Genomic DNA, 19,854 nt, shown 5'->3' on the forward strand with positions numbered 1-19,854 from the left:
GTTGCCATTTAAAATCCATCTCGATTTTTTTTTTTTATTGACATTTTGAAAAAGCTATTAGCTATCGCAGCAGTCCAATCAAACACTCACACAGGACGAATGCCAGACATGCATTTATTAAAGCAAAACAGGCATTTATCAGCACATTTCTAATATCGTCTGACTGTCGGTTGGGCACATTGTATTGATACTGAATATTTCTTCCCTGCAGGGAACTATTAGTAACCCAGTCAATATGGATCAGTATGAAAGAGCAACCTCCAGGTTTGAAAAACTGCAGCTCCTTCAATGGCCACTTAAAGCAGGTTCCAAAAGTGAGTCACTCCAGGTTTGCGATCCATGAAATTACCGCTCGACATCTCATCCAAATATAGTCAGATCTGGCTTTAAAAAATGATGCTGATGGCCACAATGCTAAAAACTGATGGAGACTTCACAGAACAATGTCTGAAGTCACAATGGCTACATCCATCTTTTATATACAGTCCAGTAGCAATACTGAACTGGGGCTTTCCAAGCATGAGCTAACATGTTATCTCAGAGTGCACAACACTGGGTAAATACGCACGAAAAACAGAAAATCTGGCTTTCCCTGTGGTAGAGATGCACTTTTTTACAACATTCCCAATCTGCCATTGAAAGATGGGACCCAACTCCCTTTTAAATGGAATCATACAGCAAAACTTCAAGTATTAAAATGTGTTTCATCAGAACACAAAAGGTTTTGGCACTGAGATGGAAAAAAAGAGGGGAAGGGGCTGAATTATTGTCAACCTGAGAAGCAGATCAACATTTTTCAGTTGCCCGAGTGGCAACTGTACCAGTTTGTGGCTTTTCTTATACTCCATAACCAGGAAGGTGGTTATGACATTCAAGGTGATTTATTTTGCTCATTTCCAGCTCCAAAGAACATTTTTATTCATGGACTCTATTTATGCAGCTCTGCATTATTCACATTGTTCAGCCTTGGTGCAATAAGCTGTTTTAGCTCTTCTTCCTCCCTTTAAGCCAACTTTCTTTTGATTAGTTGCCCCCTCATACACAAAAAAATCTGAACATTAGGTGGGTGGGGCTTCTGTGCCTGAGATGAAAACTTACCTGTATAGTGTGACATGTAAACCTGAAGTTAAAGAAATGCAGGAGGAAATGAAAGTTTTAACACTGAAATGTTTCTCGCTTAAAAACATGTTAATATCCTCACACCCTCTTCCGATGTTATGGTGTAGGCCCTCTGCCATTAAAGGGAGCACTGTGCTGCCCGAAGCTTTGAAATCCTAGCACTAACTACTCAGAACTATTGGCTTGTCCGTGTTCACTTTCACTGACTTTTCATGACTGCCCTCTGATGATAAGAAACACAGGCTATTGCATCCCTGCAAAGGCCCAGAGTCTCAACAGCTTCCCTGCCGAGAAGCCACCAAGAGCTGCTCAAAAAGGAAAGAAAAACACAGCTTTCAACTATAAAAGCACACGTCACAGAGCTCTCTGTACTCCAACAACTTGCAGTGCAGACACTTTTTTATATGCAGACACTAATGTCACCTATCACCTAAATTCCCATGTCAAAAAAGGCCACCTCAAATTGTTGCAACATAGACAGAAGCCACTCTCTGAGGACAGGGCATCCATACGGTGTTGCCCAGGAACAGTGTTAAACTCAAGGACAGAAACTAAAAGCAGCAAATGCTCACACTGCGCTCCTTTCACTTCTTTTACAGGCTCGTTGAATAACATACACGCTCGTGGGCAGATGCTCTAACTGGAAGGAGGTGATTCCACTACACTCCCGCTCAGGGTGCTCACAGATACACACAAAAGAAACCACTCTTATCACAATGTTTCCATCTTCAGCTGACACCCAACGGGCGAGGGACTCACCCGGTGAGGACGACCACGAAGTCCATTACATTCCAGCCATTGCGGAGGTAGGAGCCTTTGTGAAATGCGAAGCCCAGGGCGATGATCTTAATGGCGGCCTCAAAACAGAATATTCCAATAAAGTAGGGCTCTGTGTCATCCTGCAGAAAGACAGAGAGAATTGGAGAGGGGATGAGATGGGGAGAAGAATATTCTTTTTGTTAGAAGTAGGAGAGTGTTTACTGAAGCATTAAGCCGAAGAGAAGGGGGTAAATAAAAGAGAGAAAGAAACATGGCCCCTTTCACTTCTTGCACCAGCATGAGCAGAAGTGCAGGAAGTGAAGCACTCTCTTATGGATGAAAAGAAAGTAAATACTGGGAAAACAAATATCCACAAACGCAGGATGATCATATGGGGAATGGTAAATTAATGGAGCCCCAGGCACATGCATTTAATGCATTCAAACAAATAAAGTAGCTTCAACTGAATGCAGACAACTACATGTGCAAACAAAAATTCAAAAAAGCTATGTATTCTGTCAAAATGTCACATTAGATATCGTCAACGCTGTGTGACTCCTAAAAAAAAGGGCAACCTCTGCTGAGGCCACGCAATAGGGCACTTGAAATGGAATAGAGGGCCTTTCTGGCTCTCCAGTGAGGTAACAAAACCAAAACGAGTGGTCAGGTAGAGTATCTTGGTCTAAGAAATGGCCACTTAGGCTGACCAGAGAGGCATTTGAGGTACTTAGCCTGATAGGGCCGCAACAACAAAGGCACTTGGCCATTTCTTGTGTGACAAGCAAGGGAAATGTTGATGCAATTATGTGGGCGGCTTTTGGATTGGCATAAGAACCGGAAAGAGGAAAAGGTGAGGCGGGGACTGACCAGAAAGCTATTTAAGGTACCTGTGTAGCATTTGGGTCTCTTAGTAAAGAATCTGATCCAACTAAAAGGAGCATGGGCTGTTCATTTGCCCTTATCATGTGTCTGTGGAAAATAGAAGGCAAATAAATGGCAGCTTCTTAGGGTCCTAACTGTAGACTGTATATAAAAGATGGATGTAGCCACAATAAAGTCATCAAATAGTTTGCATGGTGATTGGAGCCAGACAGAGGTGATGAGAAAGGAGCAGATCTCACCGAGAAACTAAGGACACTGGACTCTGATACAGTACGGACTTGTGCCTTAAAGCATAGCCGTGTTCATTGCCTATTTTCCTAAATGTGACCAAAATTTACAAAAAGAAACATCCTGCTGTATTGGCTAAGACTTGTAACTATAGTTTACTGGAGTCATGGATCATGAAGGAAGCAATTAAGTAATTTTTCCATAGATACATATACAAATGGACCTCATTTGCAACCAGGGAAGCTCTACACTGCTGACCATAAGACAAAATACAGGTACAAGACACTTTGTATTGGCCTCACATTAAAGACTTACAAGCTACATCAATTTTTTATAAACTGTCTTTGAGTGGGAACTCACCAGGAGGTTAGTTAGGCACTAGCATAGCTTTTGAAACTTCCAGGGATAAACCAACCAGAAGGGAGCCTGGATTGTTCAAATGCTCTGGTCATGTGTCATGGGAAAATATAAGCAAATAAGTCCAAATTTTGAAGGAGTCAACCAGAAGTGCCAAAACACAGGACCATTTGGGTTGGTCAGAGAGGCATTGAGAGCAGCCAAATGGGTGCTTGGAGCAACTACAGGGGCACAAAAATGAAGCATGGAACTGGCAGGCAGCAGCAATTACAACAACTGGAGGGGGACATTTGGTTAGTTAGAAGGGACAAAAGGTCAGTTTGAACCAACAAGTAGGGCCAAGGGTCAGAATGATTTAGAGCAAATGGAAAGGCATTTTAGTGCCCCCCTGGCGTGACAACCCATTCTTATTTCCTGGGCATCAAATACAGCCAGTCTGTCAAAGCTGCTGGAATCTCACAGCTATATACAAGGTCATGACTTGCTGGGTTATGGCCATAGTCATGCTGGTTTCACCTCCAAGTGGTCAGTTACAAATGCTTGTAAATAACACCTTGATATCACATGTAAACATGTAGAGTTTAGCCTTTTATGTTCACGAAATATGTCTAAGTGCAAGGTGAATGAAGAGGAAACGAATCAGCAAGTTAAAACAAAGCAATCCAAACTGTGCCAACAGGGCACAAAACGGAGCTCTTAACTTCAGAAGAGAACTGGCGTACTGTGTGGCTGCTGCACCTTGTGCATATCTCCACAGCACCAGCAGCATCTGGTAGACTGGCTGTAACAGATGCCTAGGATGGGAACACGCTCTGACACGGGCCAAATGTTGGTCCTCATATGGCAACATTTGGCCTAACCATGTCAAACAATAAGCTTTGAGTCACCACTGAATAATTTGCACTATGTGGCTGTGTTAACCCCGGGCTTTGCTGTAAGTAAAAGAGCTAGATCTGGCCTGCGTGACACCACACTTTTGCCTTTGCCTCCCCATTAATATCTCCAAGAGCCTGAAGCGATGCACAGGGCACGAGCAGTGGATATCTCACGCCTACACTCCACTTTCTCTCCCTCCTCGGTTTTTCCTCTCTTGCTCCCAGCATGCTACAACCTGACAGACCGTGCCCCCAACCCCCAGTCTCACCCAGCCTCCAATATAAATAATCACATAAAAGCAGTGTGACAGGCCTGTGCACTATAAGAAGTGTGACCTTTTCTATACCCCCGAGCGAGAACAGCGAGCACCACACGATATAGATATGTTGGATAAGAGTTACTGAGGTGGTGGAATAAAAACAGGTTGTTTTTTTTTTTTTTATGGCTGGGAAACAAATTAGTTGCCTCTGGCCAGAAACAGCTAAAATATCCTGCAATATTAATTATTATAATTTCAGTGCCCTATAAAAGGATAATAATCATACACAAAGAAAATGAAATTCTTATGTAATGACATGGCTGGAGGAATTCCTGGAATTATAAAAACTGCTCCCAAAAACAGCAGAAGAATCCTTTGAGGATCATGGCATTAAAGCCCTGCAATGGATGTGAAGTGCTCTCACTGAATAGCTTCTATCATCACCTCCACTTACAGCATGCCTGCTGGTCTATTGACAAAGCTTCAAAAAAAAAAAAAAGAAAAAAAAGAAAAAAGCTGATCCCTTGTTCTAATTAAAAGGCATCTTATTGCATTACATCCTCGAGGTGGAGGAGGCAGAGAGAGGAAGCTTGTTTTTCTTCTTTGTGGAACCACTCTAATCGCTTCCTCGTACGCTGAACGCTACCTTTTTATTTTCCGAGCTGTAACATCTTCACTGCTGAGTTAGCATCGTGACCATCAACAGCAGCAAGGCGGCTGAACATGTGAGGAATTCACTGACTTTTTCACATCAAGCTGTTGCTCTCCATAACACTCTTTGCCTTGCTATTTTAAGGCAAATTCCCCTCAGCTACGACACCCTCAGAATCAAGAGGAGCAAAGTGCTGGAGCATGCGGCTAAGGATGCAGATTCATTTTACCTGCCATATATCACACTTGACCTCGCTGTGCAGCAGTCTCTTTTGTTTCTCGTGTCTCTTTTGACCGGTTAGCTGTGTGACGTGGCTGTCAGAGTTAAAACACTGGCTTTAAATTGCATATGTGAGCTTGTGATCAGGAGATGTGATGGGCGGAGTAAGAAGAAGAAGAAGAAAAGGAAGAAAATAAAACAACTAATCACAGCTAAATGCACCTAATGAACAAAAGTAATTAACCCAGTGCAGATCAATATTTGGCAAGACTTTAAATTAGGATACATGTTAACTAGTTGCTTACTGGGAGGCATTAGTTGTTCAAAACTCTTATTAATACCTTATTGTGCATGACCATGTAGGTATTAGATTATAATGAAGAGCTTTTCTTTTCTTTTTTTTTTAAATCAATAATCAAATGATTACTACTTATTGATATTCAGTAGGATATGCTGTTATAAGGTAGGAGGTGTGTGGAAAGTTGTTTCCACATGTTTATCTCTGAGAAGCCCTCATCTTCTTTTTTTGGATGCTCCCTTTAGGATTCATCACAGCAGATCATCTGCCTCCTCTGTCACACCACCCTCTGCATGTCCTCCTTCACGACGTCGATGAATCTTCTCTGTGGTCTTCCTCTTTTCCTCCTGCCTGGCAGCTCCATCTTCAACATTCTTTGTCCAGCACATCCACTATCCCTCCTCTGCACATACCATCTCACCCTTGCCTCTCTAACTTTGTCTCCAAACTGTTCAACCCAAGCTGTCCCTCTGATGTACTCGTTTCTAATCCAGTCACTCCTGGTCTCCCCCAATGAGAAATAACTGTTGCAATGCAGAATAAGTTACCTTGTGCTTATGGCATAAAGGAAAACGCTGGTTTTAAGAATTCACCTTTTTCACTGCTCCCTGGTACAGCTCAGTATTCATAAACCTGCACTGCTTCGCCTAAGGCTAGAGAAAACTGCTGAGTTTCTGACTCACAATTTAATTTCTCCTTTTTACTGCCATGATTGGTGAATAGAAACTGTGCATCTCAAAAAAAAAGAAGAGCTGGTAACTGCAGTAGTAGTGTGCCATAATGAACTTACAAAGTACAAAGGGGGTCATGAAGTGTTAATATAAGTCAATCAATCATGAGGAACATGACACTAACTCTGGATGTTTAACATAAAACTGGACATTAATAAGTGTTAATAAGGGCAGTAGTATCACCAGTAAAGGCTCATATTGAGCGTACATACTTAACACCAATAAGCAGTAATTTGGAGATTAGAAGTGTCTAATAATGAACCACTAACCTAATAATATGCATGCCAATAAGCAACTAGTAAATGTGTGTAGCTTAAAATGAAGTGTTCCCCAATATTTTTGTGAATCTGGCACCTCTGGGAAGGGACAGGAAGTCAGCGTGTGAGGGAAGTGACCTTAAAGAAATGGACTTACCAGGCGTTCTGACATGGGCGTCTTGTCGCCAGCGGGTAGATGTTGTTCCAGGGCCAAGACAATGCAGTTGGCAATAATTGTAGCCAGGATCATGTACTCAAATGGAGTGTGAGGGTTAAGGAGCAGTTATAAAAGGAGGTTACATTTGTTTCATTTCAGTATGTTTGAAGATCATCTCAGTATTGATAAACTACTTCACAAGGATGAATAAATATTACATTTTTGTAGCTCATTTATTCTAATGAAATAGGGAAGGAGATTTGTGGCAGAAAAGATTAAATTACACAGAAAATGTTCCTGCACGGTGTTGTGTGATGAACACCGTTAAACTTAAATTTGGATGCATTCTGTCCAACTAAGAAGGAATTTTCCATCACGCTCTGGTTGAAGCCTTTTTGGAAAGAAAGCATCCTGTACATGCACTCGTGATCCTTCCAGATGGTTGACCACATCATTCTGTCATTCATTTTCACTGGGTCACTGCCCCGAGGGTCAGCGCTTATTGAAGGCCCATGAATCACAAGGGAACAGCGAGCTGATAACCATAACAGCAAAAATGTAGAATCATTATGCAGGGAAACACCAAGCTGATTACGCGCCAAGAAAACTGCTTTACTAATCATGAATTTGAATATTTTGTGAATGAGTGTAAACACTGCTTTCACTGTTTAGCCATCATTATTTTATTATTTTGTCCTGTGGAGTAGCGGAAGTTCCAGTTCATGTCAGCTCATAGAGGGCACAGATAAAATTGATAAATGTTGTTATTTGATTAGAGCTCATGTTCTTCTCATTGTCGCTCACAGAGCAGATCCAGCTGTCTGGATCATGTTCAACGCATGAGCTCTGTGGCTTCCCAGACCAAACTTTTTCACTTTAAAAAGATATAAGCTCTCTGTGAGCCTTTGAGTTAAGAAGCAAATCAAAATCTAAATGTTTGTCAAATGATAACTGATGGTTTCAAGAATGCATTATGCCACCTGCAGTCTCTCTTTTGCTTTCCACATATACTTCTTATCTTAATGCAAATAAAGCCTGAACCTGAAGTCTACAGTAGCAAAACTCACGCCTCTTGCCTACAGATATTCCACATTTCTATGCAGATATTAGTTTAGTTGTTTTTGTTGTTTGTTTAGAAATTACTTTAAAAGTTAACTTTGTGCTATTTATGGGGAAACAGCCTGGAATTTACTGGAATCCATGAGTAAACGATTATTATTATTATTATTACACCTTCAGCTCTCTAAAATATTTAAAATGATTATAACCGTCAACAAACCTACATACTTACTTTTAAAAAATTGCAACTGAGTCTTAAAATCACAGAGGTGAGACTTTTTTTCCCCCAGGAGCTGCTTCACTGGAATCTAACAGTCACGATTTATTCTCATCTTGAAATCAGTGAAACAGACTCAGAAATACGCTGCTAATGGCTAAATCTCTCACTAATCTTAAGAAAACAAACCAGGATTTCAGAAGTGACCACGACTCCTCGATGAAGACATTTTTTTTGCAGTGCGGAAAAAAAACGGCGTGGAGCGGCGAGCGTGGGCGAGTTCAGCACCATGGAGAGGGCTCCCGACTAAGACAACGAGGCGTGCTGCTATCCTGGACAAGCGCTCTGTTTTTCACTTAAAGTAAACTGCGCTTTTTCTTAACACTTACTACAACACTGGAGAGCATGTGGAGACGAGGGCGGTTTGTGAAGGCTGCATCGCCCCTTTACGCACGCAGCTCTCTATTGACTTGTAGCTGTGTGGATCAATAGCGATGTTTGATCATAATTATCCACAGCGCAGTAACCGCTGTCCGTGCCCGGCAAACAGTTTAGAGCTGACATTTTGATAACAGAACTTATCGGGCTATGTGGGCGCTGAGGAGGTGGAGATAATAAAAGAGACAGCACAATAGGCGGATGTGAAGTCTTTTCACTGTCCGCTCCTATTGAGAAAACACCCTTTGTGTCATGTTGAAGGGAGATAAGAAGCGGAGCGACAGGTGCAACCAGCGTCGCGCGGAGGGGGATAAAGAAGGACACTGTGTTAGTGGCTGCTCCACGGGCGTTAATAGCTGGCCATTCAAAACTAGAGAATATAATCCACATCTAAACTTAATAGCTTGACAAACAGGCCTGCAGGCGGTGGTGTGGCTCTGCTTTTCAACCACTGTGCCTTTACACTACAGATGCACCTGCTCTGTGCGTGGTGCTGCTGGTTAGGAAGGATATGGCCACTCTGTTATTCGCTTTGCATACTTCCTGATGAGGTTGTCCTCGCGGAAGATGAAGAGGGAGCGGTTGACGGTGAAGCAGTTTTGTTTGACAGGGTTCGGGTTGTAAATGGCCATTGTCCGGGCTCTCTGGGCCATCGACTGCTTGTACATCCTCTGTCCACCCGGAGCGCCACCACCCCGGGCGCCTCCTCTCCCAGCGCCCGGTCCACCTCTCCCTCCGCCGCCTGCGCTTCCTCCATAGCGGGTGGGTAGATCTTCTGCGAAGCGAGCCATTCTGGAAACGCACAGATCCAAAAGGGGAAATCCAAAGTGGTGTCAGTGGAAATGGAGGGGAGAAGCATCACAACAAACACGCTTCATACAAACCACTGCTTAGCGTTAGTGTGAAGAGAAAGCGCTGCGTTTGGAAAATAAAAGATAAGGTGGCCTCACTGAAAACCACGCTCTCTTGATCCTTTCCATTCATTCATCTTTAGTGGCATTTCAAACGTTAAAGTTTCGAGCTGCAAAGCACATCCGATGTAAATCACTCCACTGAGGCTGTTACATCCATTACAGCTCAAAGTGGAGAAAAATCAGGCTGAAATAGGATCAGAGAATGCTGTCTCAGTCCAAAATCCTGGCAGCATCGTCTCCAAACACCAGTTGAAATGTCAGTTAGTCCAAAAAAAAATAATAATAATAAATAGCAGGAGCGTCCTTAGCAGGAGAAAAAAAAACAGAAATCCCTGTTTCCGTTTTTTTCCAAGCCGATAGCAACAATAAAACAAGCAAATCCAGCAGGAATATTAGTCCTCTGATTTCTGTTTGATCGCTCCCTGCGTGAGGGGCTGTAGGTTTTATAGCGAGTCCTCGGTGGAATAAGGAAGAGCGCATGTGATCAAAACGGGCCAATCAGTGACTGGAGCGCACGGACTCGTTCACCGTCTGCTGACAGGTTATAATGAAGTTCAGAAAAGACCTGCGGCTCGAACAGTTCCCTTTTGGCACTAATAAAAGGAGATTCATGCTCATAAAAGGAAGGTTCATGTCCATCTTTAACTGCAAAACACGTTGTGCAACTATCCCCATGCAGACCGTAGTTGGAGTAATCGTGTAAGATCTAAAAAATTCACAAGAAGCTGAGTACATGTCATTAACCTGCCATTAATATAAAGGAGAAAGGCGGAATCTCTACAGTGACGCTTAAAATGATGTGAACCCTTTAAAAGTTTAGATTTTGCTGCATAAACCAGATTAAAAATATCTAAAGAAGCTTTGGTCATTTATTTATTTATTTCACAGCTATAGAGACTCAAGGATTCAGAAATTTTGCAACACCACTGTACCTAATTGGCATTTTTCTTTGAAAAATTTCATAAAAGACATACATATTTTTCACCACATACAGTATGTATTTGTGCATCTAAACATCCTAGTTTAGTTTATTTTTTATTTGTTTTTCATGTTTGTTTGTCGATCATGCAAAAACTCCAGTGTTCATGAAACCTTTTCTGTAAATGCGATGTCTTTACTTAAATTAAAATGAATTAAACTAGCTCATTACATTTGACTTAAAATGTGCTTACAAGGAATTATTTGTCTATTCATTGCTTTATACTTGATTTTTAATGGTACTTGTTGTAAATTCATTTGTTTAATAAAAGCTATCAAAAATGTGAAGAGACAGTTTCTATGACTTTGTATCTAAAACATCTGTGCATTGTGTTGAATGGCTCATTCACACTAGAATAAAAAATATGACAGCAACAAAAAAATTTGGTGATTGCATCAAATCTTTTTGCTTTGTGCAACTGAATGCAAGTAGTTGCAGTGACCATGAGGTCAAGAATGCAGCAATCACAATCTCTGGGTGACTGCTTTTGACCACAAAGTGATTGCACAGGTTGCTTGATGGGAGGCAACTTCTCTCCAAACAATTGTGTTCCAACCTGGACTGACTTAAAATTGGTGAAGGTTTGCAGATAATTGCCATATCTTTTATAAACATGGGCAGCTGCCCAACACATTGCGACCAATTTGTATGCACTAGCATCGATGAGCATAAGTCATCTGAAATGCATCTCTTTGCAATAGGGGATTCAACTCAACAGGCTGCAAACTCATGTTCTGGATGTATTCCTATATAACAGCAAGGTTGCTGAGCACCTGTCATTTTGCAGTTAAATAGTGTCCTGCAACAAGTTTTATTTGTGGAAGAATTTCAGAATTTCTATTTCAAATCTATGAGGTTTTGGTTGGACTCTAAATGTAAGCAGTTTGTGTGAATTTCTGTGTATGTAGATGGCAACAGATTGCAAACAGATGGCAGTTGGTTTGCAGTTTTCACTGACATAATTGTCATATTAACAGTTGTATATAATTGCCAACTCGAATCCATTAAACTGCAAACTGAAAGCAGACTGATTCCGTCTTATTGCCATTTTATCGCCATCTTAACACACTAAGATTCCCTTGAAGACAGCAACTGACTGTGAGTGGTCATAGACCTGGTCCCTATCTTCCTTAAAGGCAACAAGATTGCAAATTCATTGCACATAGTTGTAATAGTTTTTAACCTCCCCAACATTGCCAGCCACTGATTTTCCTAGCGTGACTGTAGCAGAAGATATATCAACTGAAGCTGAATTAAGGCTTGGCTGTACTTTCATACAATACCACTTTATATCTCCTGATGGTCCATTGATTCAGTGTAAGAAATTTTAACCAGGTAGGTCAGTAAAAACTCCACTAATGGCCACTGTATCGTGGTGGAGTGGTTTGTGTGTCCCAGTGATCCCAGGAGCTATGTTAGGATCTCCTAAGGCAAACTGGTCAAACTGGTCCTGGGTGAGGGGCCAGACAAAGACCGATTCAAATAACCCCTATGGAAGAACAATCAAGGGAACAGTTTACCCTGCCCGGGATAGGGTCACCGGGGCCCCACCATTGAGCCAAGCCTGCCGAGGGAGCGCAATGGAGAGCGTCTGGTGGCCGGGCATTAGCCCCTGGTGGCCAGCCGTGCACAGCCCAAAAAAGGAGACATGGGCCCACTCACCTGTAGGCCCACCACCCGCAGGAGGTGTCAGTAGGGGTGAAAGTGTTGGGCGGACAGGCGGATTGGGGCTCCGTCTGCAGTGATGCGGACGCTGCACTGGTCCATCGTGGAAAGCAAAGCTGTTGATTTACTGATCAGTCTACATCTATACCCTCACTTAAGGTCACGAGCTTTGGGTAGTGACCAAAAGAACAACATCACAGATACAAGCAACAGAAATGGGCTTTCTCTGAAGGGTGGCTGGCCTCTCCCTTAGAGATAGGGTGAGGCGTGGAGCCATTCGGGAGGGGCTCAGAGTAGGCCCACTGCTCCTCTACATTGAAAGGAGTCAGTTGAGGTGGTTTAGGCATCTGACTAGGATGTCTCCTGGGCACCTCTTGGGTAAGATGTTCCAGGCATGTCCTACCAGGAGAATCTGTCCTGGGTCTGCCCTGGGGCCCTGGAGAGATTATATCTCTAAGTTTATCTGCTTTTAACTGTTGACCCCACGACCCGGGCCCAGATAAGCAGAAGAAAATGGATGGATGGATTCAAGTCAGTGTAAAAGCACACTCTTATTTAAAATGTCAGCCTGGGAAAAGGCAAAGCCCCTCGAGACAACAGAGATAGAAAGATCAGCAAAAAAATTTCAAAATACTGGTAAAATTCTGCCCCCGTGTGGTGAAAGCTGTATTTAAATTCCACAGAGGGTGATTACAAAAAGTACCTTTAAAATTGAGCAGAATGACTCGTAGGACTGTTAATGTTTACATTCAAAGGCTAATTTAGTATGATAACTGTGCTTCAGCCATGTGGCATTTTTGTGGACGTACACGTTGGACACAGCTCTGATGTTGCATTCAGGAGTTTTTGATCCACTTTCTGTAACACTGCTACAAGATAAATCACTGGCTTCTCAAATGTATTTCCTTAAGTTACATAAATGTTTGATGGGCCTTTTCCAACTTGACTAGATGGTCAGGTTTTTATTGTTTTTATTTACACATGGCATACAGAATATGGGAACCACTGGATGTTAGTAGAAAATGAAATATAATCGTCCTATTAAAAATTAACAACAAGCCTTAAAACAGTAGGAGGTACTTTTATTGCTGCTTCTTTATTTACCAAGGGATGTCAAGATTTTATGCCGGATGCTCTTCCTGATGCAGCCCTCCCATTTTTCCGGGACTGGGACCAGGCCTCTAGCTCGTGCCCCTTTGAAGCTGGGTTTGTGTGTCCGGCCAGAAATGAACTGGGGATCTTTCACATGTAAGGCAGATGTTTAACCACTGCACTGTGACGCCACAGTTAAAATATAAAGTGATATTAAATGGAAAGCAGCCAGAACCTCTTCATTATGCTTTTTATAAGGATAATAGCGTGTTCAATTCAACTGTCCTCACGCACACACACACCTGATATTGTCTCCTTCTTCTCTCTCTTTCTGTGTGTGTGTGTCTGCCTGAGGATCCCATCCTCTCATTTTCCTTTTCCTCCTTTAAGTGCCTCTGCCAAATTCCCTCCCTCTCTCCGTTAGCGCTCATAATCTCAGTGGCAGATGAGGTTCAAAGAAATGTTAATGCACAAGTAGAGTGCTAGGACAATTTCCCATGGTTAGCATACACATTCACCCAGTTAGAAAAAGAAGGAACATGTTATATTTGCTGGAAGAAAGCATGCAGATTAAAAAAAAAAGGCAAATAAAAATATTGTCTGTGGATAGTGGCAATAAATGTGTCCCTGTGAAATGTCCTCAGTATAATTTTCTTATTAATATGTGATGTTTGGAAGAAATCTTGTAGTCATCTTTCTTTTTGGGGGGTCAAATACATGCCTGATTGCCAGATAATGCCTGTTTTGCTTTGCACATGGTAACCTTTCCTATGCAGCTAACCAGGTGATGAAGTTTACAACTATTCATATTTTTTGTTTTTCTGCATGTGTGATCATGAGATGTTGTAATGCTGTTAATTATTGTGGGAAGGACAGAGGCTGTTGCCTTGAGTCAGACCTCTATAAATCAGGCATCTGCAGAGATGAACATTAATTCCCGTTTTATGTGTGCCACTTACCGGAGACGATGGCTTTGCTTTTCAAATTAGATTTAAAAACTGAATCGGCTTTACCACTTAGAGCCGTAAGTGTATTTTCTTTCATTCATCATTTTCTAAGACAATATTAATGAGCCTGAATATTAAAGTAGTCTGAATCCAGTTTCCTGTTTTACTGCATATCATTACTTTAGCTTCATGTAGCTCTGAGTCACCTCCTATTAATATTCATAGATGGAAGAAATGTTGTAATAGTATTTTTTTTTTTAATATATAGATGTTTTTTTTAATGGCCTATTTCTCTGTATTTTTCTTCATCTTTGCCCTTCAATCAATATACATTCACCAGACACTTTATTAGGTACACCTTGCTAGAACCGGATTGGGCCACATTTTGCCTTCAAAACTGCCTTAATTCTTCACGGCACAGGTGCTGGAAACATTCCTCAAAGATTCTGGTCCATATCCACACATCCAAAATGAGAATCTCCTCTTTCGCCACATCCCAAAGATGCTCTGTTGGATTGAGATCTGGTGACTGCAGAGGCCACTTGAGTACAGTGAACTCATTGGCTTGTTAAAGAAACCAGGTTGAGATGCTCTGAGCTTTGTGTTATCCTGCTGGAAACAGCCATCAGAAGATGGGTACACTGTGGTCATAAAGGGGCGTGGTCAGAAGCAGTACTCAGGTAGGTTATGGTGCTTAAATGACGTGCAGTTGGTACAATGGGGCCCAAAGTGTGCCAAGAAAACATCCCCCGCAGCTCTAGAGCACCACCGGCAGCCTGAACTGAACTGCTTTCATGCTGTTCATGCCAAATTCTGACCTTCACATCTGAATGTCCTTGGAGAAATTGTTTTTGTAATCTGTCATCCAGTTTTGGTGAGCCTGTGTGAATTGTGGCCTTAGTTTCCTGTTCTTAGCTGACAGTGTGGTCTTCTGCTGCTGCAGCCCATCTGCTTCAAGTATTGACGTATTATGCATTCAGAAATGTTCTTCTGCACACCTTAGTTGTAACAAGTGGTTATCAGTCTGGCCATTCTCCCCTGACCTTTGACATCAACGAGGCATTTTCACCCAGAGAACTGCTGCTCACTGGATATTTTCTCTTTGTTGGCACCATAAGGTCCTAGAGATGGTTGTGTGAGAAAATCCCAGAAGATCAGCAGCTTCTGAAAATAGTCAGACCAGCCTTTCTGGTACAACCATGCCACACTCATAGTCACTTAAATCAGCTTTCTGACTCTGATTTCTGATTCTGATGCTCAGTTTGAACTTCTGCAGCTAAACTGCAAACGGCCCAAATCATGTAGACACTGGAGACTCCACAAGACAGCGGTGTCCACGTTATTTTAGCCAAGTAAACACCATCTAAATTATCTACTCACTTTGTACTTTGGTATGACTTTAATGTCACCTTATGTTTGTTGTGCTTATTTTTTTAAACTACATCTAGAATGCCATTTTCGTTAAGCTTCATGTTGCTTTATTGATTTTTTTTTTTTTTTTACCCATTTTACTTTATGAAGCCAATTTCTTGTAATATATATATTTTTTTTAAATAGTACTTTAATGAATTTCAGCAGATTTTTACTTAATGGGCTTCTTTTTTGTTTTGTTTTACTTTATTTTTTCCATGTAATTGAGCTCTCGAGTTTAGTGTAATCTTTACTTTGAGCTATTTGTTTAGTCATGCAATTTATTGAGCTTTCTACTTTAAGGTATTCTATTAAGGTTTGCCTCTCTGTTTGGAGCCTCAGCAGCCAAATCACAGACATGAACTCTTTAGATATGACTAAGGAGACATCTGGTGGTTTAGCTGATCTACTGCAATCAGAGTTAGCAGTTTACTATAGTTTGAGCATAAAGTCAGCAGATGTTTATGCAGTCTTGTGCTGATTTTGCTGGAAAATCTGTAAAAAAAATTAAATGTTAAATAAAAAATATCCAAATGCATGTGATCTGGTGACAGGTTTATTCTACAAACAGTATGATTCCCAACCAGGCACACCCACCTCCAGTGCATAGAGGTGCTGTTCAGTTTGTCGTGCTTCCTTATGGCCTGCCGGACACCGTCTCTCATTTCTCGTCCGCTCATCCCGTCCAGGTGGAGAACAGTCTCATATTTCTGTGTTGAGTCCTTGTCAGCAGATCGCCATGAGGATTCCCTCTGATCTCCAGCGCAGGTATCCTCCACCTCCTCCTCCTCCTCCTCCTCCTCCTCTCTGACCTGCTTCACAGGATGCTGCCTCCTGTCAGGTGATGGAGCCCAGGTGTCTAAGTACTCTGCCCCCAGGGTGAGCATCCTCCAGAAGCCAAATGTGGTCGCCCGAACAGCTGGAGGGTGAGAGAAATTAAGAGGATGATACTGACTATCTCCGTTGAGTGGATGCACAAATTTACAAGTTTAACGCCCACAGGAAAAATCTGCACCATCACATGGATCAGAAACAGGAAAATGTTGAGAATAATGTAAATAATTTATACAGACAGCCGGCTTTCAAGGACATGCTTACTGAATCTTTCATGGCCTATAATAGATATATCAGAAAAGGCATATTTGTTTATCATTATGCACCAATGTGATTTTTGTGAATGTGAAGGATAAGCTCTCTGTAATTTATGGCACCATTATTTGTCCAGGGGAAGGCTCCTGCTTCTCGCCCTGTGACAGCTGGGATAGGCTCCATCCTCGTCTGTCCAAAGGACATCGTTCCAGAGGTCTTGCAGTTTGTTCAGATGCAGCTTTGCAAATCTAAACTGTGCTCCCACGTTCTTTTTAGAGAGAAGAGGCTTTCTCCTGACATCCCTTCAGCACAAGTTATGCAGCCTTTTTCTTATTGTACTCTCAATTAACCAAACTGAACTTTAACATTTATTGTGCCAACTTTACATGAGTGGCTTTCTGATATAAAATTTATAATGATAGCAATTATATTTATGTAGCAGCTTTAAAAAAAAGACTTTACAAAGTACTTTGAGAAAATCAAGTAGAAATCCAGACATCAGGGCCAAAAATGAAACAGTGGGAATTCATGAAAAGCAGAAGAAGAAATAGAAGAAAACACTGTACAAAAAAAAAAAAAAAAAAAAATTCACAAGTTCTCAACATAAAAAAATAAAAAGAAATCCTGGCTCAATAAGAGGCATTCAGATCTTTGTTAATGATATAACATATACATGAGAAAAATACCCTTTTTTCCACGCTGTTTCAAATTCTTTGGGCTCACCAGTTTACCCTGAATAAAATCTGAGATCCTAAACTCTCCATTTCCAAGAGACAAAGTTTGTCAAGTGTCCCCTAATCTCTCAAGATAATCTCAACCAATTTTACAGCAAAGGTTCCTAAGAAATTCCAGAGTTCTGTCAAATTAAAGGCTATTTTAAACCGAGACACAGAACTGCAGAACAACAAAGCTCTGAACTGAATAAGATCCTTTAAATCAGTGCTTTTTAATGTACATTATTCAGCTGATTACAAAATAAAAATAAACCCACTCTGTTAATTAAATCCATGTTGTTAATCCTCTTGTCAATACTGATACCCCAAAGAGCAGCTACTGACCCTCAAGTGAACCTAGAGGCCTTCACGCATGATTTACTGTCCTTATAAAACAAAATATAGATTAAAAAAAATTAAATATACAGACAAAATGTGAATAATCCAGATCTGACGTACCGTAAACCACAGTGGATCGTCTCTCTGCCCATCTGGAGTATTGAGGAGTAGCTCTCATTGCTGCTCAGTGAAGCAACGCAGTTCGTGCAGGGCTGCTAGCAGGAGGCTCCCCTGAATGGCACCATGAGAAGGGGCACCAAAGACCAAAAAGAAAGTTTCTCCCACCTTGGAATGCGGAAGGGCTGCTTCCTGTCCTGCCAGCTAAGGACCTCCTTATCAGACCAACCATCCGCGATGCTCAGGGAGAAATTTCTCTGATTCAATTATCGACTCCGTTTTCTCTGTCCGCCCTGGTAATCAGGAAGGGAGCAATCATCAGCCAGTTTATGAGACCTACAAGGCCTGCAGATGCACAGTCCCTCACTTCCTGTGTTTTTGTTCTCCTCCCTGGAGCTACGGGAACATTTTCAATCCCAATCCAGCGAGTGTCCTACAGCTTTGCATCTCGATCGAATTGAACTGAGTCAGTGACAGTATTGGACTTGAGTATTTCAGTCTATTTTTCATTTATCTGACAGCTTTACTGTGCAGAAGTTTTAAGGTTCCAGTGTAAGTTATATTCAGTGGAGGGCAGGAGAATGCATGAAATATTAGCATATGAAACACATTCTAAGTCTGACATTGTTAGCAGCATTGAACAAAACATTTTGGTGACCACCTCACCTTCACCCCAGTGGGGAGATTTGTTTCCCCCGACTGGGAGAAAATTTCAATAATCAAGGATGTAGTGTTCATTCAGGCTGGTGAGAAACTCTGACAAAAATAAATAAATAAATAAGCTGTTGAATTAAATTATTTTATACAAATATTGACCATTATTAGCTGAACAGAGGACCATTGATCCATCTAAGCCAGGGATTCTCACATCCAGGCCTCGAGAGCCGGTGTCCTGCAGGTTTTAGATGTGTCTCTGCTTCAACACACCTGAGTCAAATACAGAAGTCATTAGCAGGACTCTGGAGAACTTGACTGCATACTGAGGAGGTAATTCAGCCATTTGATTCAGGTGTGTTGGATCAGGGACACATCTAAAACCTGCAGGACATCGGCTCTCGAGGCCTGGATGTGAGGATCCCTGATCTAAGCAGTAATTTAAGCTGCTTCAGTTGCTGTACACTGCAAGCCACTTTGCAACCCAGCTCCTCCTTTTCATGTGTTTGACTTAATCAGTGTCACATTGATGCCAGTCCTGTTCTTTCTATCAAGCGGCAGCTGAGCATTTCAGAAGCTGCTGATCTACTGGAATTTTCCCACACAGCCATCTCCAGGCTTTGCAGAGAACGGTGTGACAAAGAGAAAATATCCAGTGAGCAGCAGCTCTCTGGGTGAAAATGCCTTGTTGATGCCAGAGGAGAGTAACTGAAGCTGATAGGAAGACGATAGTAATTCAAATGATCACTTGTTACAACCAAGGTATGCAGAAGAGCATAAACACACTGGGTGCCCCTCCTGTCAGCTAAGGGAAAAAAAAAAAAAAAACTGGAAAAAATGCTGCCTGATCTTGAGGAGTCTCCATTCTGCTGCCACATTCAGATGGTAAACAACATGAAAGCATGGATCCATCCTGCCTTGTATCAATGGTTCAGGCTGATGTAATGGTGTGGGGGATATTTTCTTGGCACACGATACACACGTCCATCCCTTTATGAACAGTGTATCCATCTTCTAATGGCTGCTTCCAGCAGAAAAACACACCACGTCACAAAGCTCAAGCCATCACAAACTGGTTTCTTGAACATGAGTTCACTGCACTCAAATGGCCTCCACAGTCACCAGATTTCAATCCAAGGAGCACCTTTGGGACGTGGTGGAACAGGAGATTCGCATCATGGATGTGCAGCTGACAAATCTGCAGCAACTGGCTGCCTTGACTCTAATATGATGAATATTTGACGAACAAAAGACACTCCCATTCATCTGCACTCTGTCACTTGTTGACTATACAACATACAAAGAACCTCCCTCACGGCGGATGCCATTCAATCGTCTCTAGTTTTGTCTAGAAGTTTGTAAATTTTCATGTAATTATTACTTCTCGGTTGGACTGTTGTAATCCATTATTATCAGGCTGTCCTAAA

The 19,854-nt window shown here is 41.8% G+C and overlaps 1 protein-coding gene across 1 annotated transcript in view; it reads right to left on the reverse strand.

Moving 5' to 3' along the window:
- Positions 1–18,455, reverse strand: part of LOC115789007 (voltage-dependent N-type calcium channel subunit alpha-1B-like) — a 204,858-nt gene extending 186,403 nt beyond the window's left edge. Inside the window, exons 1-6 of the mRNA XM_030742154.1 lie at positions 18,440–18,455; positions 17,777–18,066; positions 16,113–16,434; positions 9,022–9,300; positions 6,795–6,900; positions 1,879–2,018 (exon numbers count right to left, since the gene is read on the reverse strand). Coding sequence (XP_030598014.1) covers positions 1,879–2,018; positions 6,795–6,900; positions 9,022–9,300; positions 16,113–16,434; positions 17,777–17,834 — 905 coding nt within the window. The 5' untranslated portion in view covers positions 17,835–18,066; positions 18,440–18,455. The remainder of the gene's footprint in view (positions 1–1,878; positions 2,019–6,794; positions 6,901–9,021; positions 9,301–16,112; positions 16,435–17,776; positions 18,067–18,439) is intronic.
- Positions 18,456–19,854: the final 1,399 nt, after the last annotated feature.

This window comes from Archocentrus centrarchus, chromosome 12 (genome assembly GCF_007364275.1).
Source record: "Archocentrus centrarchus isolate MPI-CPG fArcCen1 chromosome 12, fArcCen1, whole genome shotgun sequence".
Taxonomy (NCBI): Eukaryota; Metazoa; Chordata; class Actinopteri; order Cichliformes; family Cichlidae; genus Archocentrus; species Archocentrus centrarchus.